The 5,176-nt window shown below is 37.2% G+C and overlaps 2 protein-coding genes across 3 annotated transcripts; one reads left to right on the plus strand and one right to left on the minus strand.

The window, feature by feature from the left end:
* The first annotated feature begins 653 nt into the window (after positions 1-653).
* Positions 654-1,356, plus strand: LOC110901904 (blue copper protein 1b). The gene is made up of 2 exons (XM_022148663.2): positions 654-846; positions 955-1,356. The coding sequence occupies exons 1-2, from the start codon at positions 678-680 to the stop codon at positions 1,284-1,286; spliced, it is 501 nt and encodes a 166-aa protein (XP_022004355.1). The 5' UTR covers positions 654-677; the 3' UTR covers positions 1,287-1,356.
* A 69-nt stretch (positions 1,357-1,425) lies between these two features.
* LOC110899644 (TVP38/TMEM64 family membrane protein slr0305) lies at positions 1,426-4,425 on the minus strand. Of its 2 annotated transcripts, none has more exons than XM_022146534.2 (4): positions 3,997-4,425; positions 2,679-2,946; positions 2,376-2,601; positions 1,426-1,811 (listed from the first exon to the last, which is right to left on the minus strand). In XM_022146534.2, exons 1-4 carry the CDS (start codon positions 4,237-4,239, stop codon positions 1,625-1,627), a joined length of 924 nt encoding a protein of 307 aa, XP_022002226.1. In that variant the 5' UTR covers positions 4,240-4,425; the 3' UTR covers positions 1,426-1,624. The 2 variants fall into 2 exon arrangements, with proteins under 2 accessions (XP_022002226.1, XP_022002227.1); XM_022146535.2 differs by having other exon boundaries at positions 2,376-2,593; positions 2,710-2,946; positions 3,997-4,418.
* Positions 4,426-5,176: the final 751 nt, after the last annotated feature.

Consider the following 5,176-nt stretch of genomic DNA (forward strand, 5'->3'; position numbering starts at 1 on the left):
CAAAAAAGCCAAAGCAGACGCCACGCCAGCCAGCTGCCATGTCATCAAAAAAGCCAAAAATCAGATGTCATGTCATCAAAAAACGCCACGTCAAATGCCAAGTCACCACACAAAGTGCCACGTTAGTAAAAACCTAACTGGGTTGGTATACAACTAGTTTGGGAGTGTCAGAGATCCAAAAGCCAAAGCAGACGCCACGCCAGCTGCCATGTCATCAAAAAAGCCAAAATCAGGTGTCATGTCATCAAAAAACGCCACGTCAAATGCCAAGTCACCACACAAAGTGCCACGTTAGTAAAAACCTAACTGGGTTAGTATACAACTAGTTTGGGAGTGTCAGAGGAAAATAAGTTGAAAGTTGAGAGTATTGTGGTACAAACCGAAAGTTGAGAGTGTTATCGGCCAATTGGTGAAAGTTGGGATTATTTAAATCCAATATCCTTATACAAAATATATGTTTTTTTTACTAGAGAAAACATTTGGAGGACTATATACACAATGCCATTGCCGTCCATAGCCGGTTCCCTAGCTACATTTCATTCCCATATTCACTCCAAAGATTTATATAAGTAGGCAACAATCATATAGCTTTTATATCATATTCTCAACAAACAAAGAAGATTTGGAAGCCACTTTTTAGAGTTGTAAAAAGATACAACTTACTAGACACCTCAAAAATGGCATCATCTCATTCAACTATTGTCTTCATTCTTGTAACACTTGGTGTTCTTGCAACATTAGTTTCCGCAACAGAATACACCGTCGGGGATGAAAATGGTTGGACTCTCGACTTTGATTATCAAACATGGGCCAAGGATAAAGTTTTCGTTGTCGGAGATAAACTTGGTATGTTATATATGTATAACTCGTTTTATATTGTTTTCTTGTTTTTGATTCTTGGTTCTAGGACCATGCTTATAAGTTATAAACCGTTTTTTTTCATCCTTGATGTAGTATTCAATTACGCGCTTGGCACTCACAATGTGGTGAAAGTCAACGGCACTGGTTTCCAACAATGTTTGACTTCATCTACCAATGGAACGTTGACAAGTGGACGAGACGTCATCACCCTTCAAACTCAAGGAAGGAAATGGTACATTTGTGGTGTCGCGAAGCACTGTAAGTTGAGAAACATGAAGCTTGTGATCACGGTTCTTCCACAAACGATGAGTCCGGCTCCAACTCCGGCTCTAAGCCAATATGCATCGTCCGCATTGGCGGCACCAACAAGTTATGGGTTTGTAGTTGCGTTGTTGTTCGGAGGTCTTATGTCACTCTTAATTTAAAATGTCTTGTGTTAAAATATTTCAGCATTTGTTTATTTATTTGTAGTCGTTACTGAGTTTTACCTGCTCTTAGATCCGAATTTCTAATCACACATGACACGAAAATGAATAAACAAAAGGCGTCAAGCCATTCGAAGCATGAGAAACAAATTATATACAGTACTAAAGACGAGAAAGAACAATTGCGAGCAGAGTAAAGAAACACAGTTATATACTTTCTTTCTGTTAGTAACCGTTGAGCTCGTATCCACCACAGAATTGAGTAAATCCGTTTGAAAAAACATCTAATGTCTCAAAGTTTCAAGCGAATCAAACTAAACGATAACTGACCTTTAATGTTACTGTAACAACATCAGTTGTTCATCTTTTGTCTGCAACTCACTGAGCCGTTTCTTTGCATAAACCGTGACTATGATTGTACTAACGATCGTTATAACAAACCCACAAACCGTGAACACGATCTGAAGGGGTGCAAGCGATCTTTGTTCTTTCGAGGCATCTGCCAAAGTTCGTATCATTATACCCCTGCAAAAAAATGAGCAAATAATAAGATTTTTTTAGCACAACGCCTCACAAATGGGGGTGTGAATTTCTGACACGACCCGAAAACACAGAACCTAACACGAAATTCGTGGGTTTGGGTTTAGTCTAAACAGGTTCGGGTCATTTTCAAGTTGAACCCGCGAACCCGTTTAGCTAACGGGACAGGTTCGCCTTTTAACCCATTTATATTATATTATATTATATTTTTTTACAATATGTATTATGTCACAAATTAAATTGGGTGTGTATTTCGTGACATAATTATAACTTGAAAATAAAATTTGACATAAAATGTATAATTTAAATGTAACTGTATTATATACATTTGTGTTTTTATGTAGTGAATTTTAACTTCAATATATTAATTTGCAGAAAAAAAAAATTAAAATTAAAAAATTCGGGTTGAAGTGTTGAACGGGTCATGTTCGGGTCAACCCACAAATATTTGGGTCGTGTTCGGGTTCATATGTACACGACCCGTTTAACACCCCTACTCGCAAACATGATGCGGCTTTTAACCAAGGTAAAAAAGCACAAAAATCTTACGTGTAAATTGCGACAACAACCTCCGGCACCATCCCGAGAAGTGTGCCAAATAAGTAAGGAACATACTTAACACCGGTAGCCACCGCACAATAATTGTAAACAGCGTACGGAAACGGGGATATCCTCAATAACGTCACAGCTCGAAACTGATCATACGCGTCTCCTTCACCTGCTAACCGTATAAGCGATGCTTTCCTCGGATATCGTTCTAACCAACCCTGCATAACTTACAAAAAGAACACCTTGAACTATCATCCGTGCAAAAAAAAAAAAAAAAAAAAAAAAAAAAAAAAAAAAACTTACTGTGATGATAAATTGATAATAGGATACTCACTTGAATTTTGTCGTAAAATAGGGAACCAATGAAATACGGAAGTGATGCGCCGATAGTGACGCCGCACATTATTAGTAAAAATCCCAATACATAACCGAAACTCAAGCCTGCGACCCACATGGAGGGTGTAGATGGTATAAATACGGTTGGGAATATTGCGACTGAAGAAAATATTATGAATGCTAACACGGGCTTGCTGAATGTCTCGGTTTCCCAGTTTAAGATCGGTATAACCTCCTACAAAATGCGCACATATATTAGTTCGGATCGAAGAATTGTTGTTGTTATCTGGATCTTAATTCTTGCAGCTAGTTCATCTTTGTCTATGGATAACTGATAAGTAACCGAACCGAATAACTAAATAACCAATTCGGTTACAGTTACGAACCAAATAGCCGAATTAGAATTCGCTTCAGTCCAGTTGGTTTTTGGTTTATTCGTTTCTAACCGAATAACGAACACCCCTACTTGCAACTGGATCTTTGTTTATGGATAGATGATAACCGAACCGGATAACTGAATAACCAATTCAGTTACAGTTATGAACCAAACAACAAAATTAAATTTCGGTTCGTTTTTTTGGTTCTAGTCCAGTTTGGTTTTTCGGTTTATTCCTTTCTAATCGAATAATGAACACCCCTACTTGCAGCTACTTCATCTTTGTCTATGGATAATTGATAACCGAACCGAATAATCAATTCAGTTACTGTTACAAACCGAATAACCGAATTACATGTGATTCGTTGTCTGTTCCAGACCGGTTTGGACCGTTTGGTTCTTGGTTTATTTGTTTGAATCGTTTCTAACTGAAAAACAATAACCCCGACCTGCAGCTATTTCATCTTTGTCTATGGATAATTAATTACCAAACCGAATAACTGAACAACCATATCAGTACTGTTATGAACCGAATAGCTGAATCATAATTCAGTCAGGTTTTTTCGGTTCCAGTCCAGTTCCGTTTTCGGATCATTCCTTTCTAACCAAATAATGAACACCCCTGCCACTCTACCAGCAGCTGGTTCACCATTGTCTATGGATAACTGGTAACTAAACCGAATGACTGAATTAGAATTCGGTTCTGTTTTTTCGGTTCCAGACCAGTACAGTTTTTGGTTTTATTAATTTCTAACCGAATAATGAACACCCCTACTTGCACTTAGTTAATCTCAAATCCATGGATTAAAAAAAAATAAAAAAAAGTAAACTTTTATCTTCAACAAACAATCATTGTCCAATATTAGGGTTTTAGAACTATCAATGCACTTTCAACAAACAAAATCATACCTTTTCCATTACATATGGTCCAATCCACACGAAGAAGCAAAACCCTAAAACCGCCAAAAACAAAACCAGAAACACAAGCTTTCCCCACCACCAAAACGACCACCAGATACTAGTACAATCTGCAGACGACGAAAACGACGTCGTAGCAACACCTTCCGGTGAGGCTATGATGACGTAATCAGGTCTGTGGTCTTCACACTCGACGTTTAATCGTGAGATTCCGGCATTGCTTTCGATCGTCATGCAGATTGAATTGAATTGAACCCTAAAATTTGGGGGGTTTTGAAATGGAGGTTATAATGTGGAAAGATGGATGGATTGCTTTGTGGTGAAGGGGATAAGGGAGGAAACGTGGATTGGAATGAAGGTATGATTTTAGAGGTTTAATGGTGGATTTGGTTATGGCGTCTTGATGCTTCCATGCTAATTACGTTATCGAAGGATTATTTTATTTAATTTTTTTTTATTGGTTTTGGCTTAAAATTTTATTTTTGAATTTCGCTTGATTTCGGTATTGGTAAATTATGGTACTCGTTTAGGAGATATAACGGTACTGTACCATACGGATACCAACCGAACAAATTTGGGACGGTGTTTGTTTTAGGTTTCAATTAATAGGTACCAATCAGTCGAGTACTCCCTTGTTAAAATAATAATGGCATAACTCATCTTCAATGTTTAATAGTTAATTGATAATTTGGTTTATCTGGATATATCGGAATGATAAACTTTTTAACAATGTACCTCTCTTAGTTTACAAGACGGTGGAGGAAATCAAAATAAACTCATTTAGATGGATTAAAATAGAGGAGTAAACTGCAATTTGCGTCTCTCTGGTATGATAGGTGCGATAAACTTGCATCCCTAATTTGAAAATGAGTGAATTTTAAGTTTTGTCCTTTATCTTTATAGTGAATTTCAGGCGGTGTCCTTTATCTTCCAAATTGACGAGTCTTGTACTTAATGTTTTAAAATCTTGCATGTTATGTCCTTTAGCCCTAACCCAATTAAATTTTTCTGTTAAATCTGATCATGTGACTTGCACATAAGGGTATTATTGTCATTTCACTTTTCAGAGACTAGTTGTGCAACAACATAAGTTCATCCTCAAGAGTCCACACCCTCTTAACCACTGCTTTCTTTTCCTCATCAACACCCCCATTCAAAACCTTAATTTTCT

The sequence above is a fragment of the Helianthus annuus genome, chromosome 13 (assembly GCF_002127325.2).
Source record: "Helianthus annuus cultivar XRQ/B chromosome 13, HanXRQr2.0-SUNRISE, whole genome shotgun sequence".
NCBI classification, from domain to species: Eukaryota; Viridiplantae; Streptophyta; class Magnoliopsida; order Asterales; family Asteraceae; genus Helianthus; species Helianthus annuus.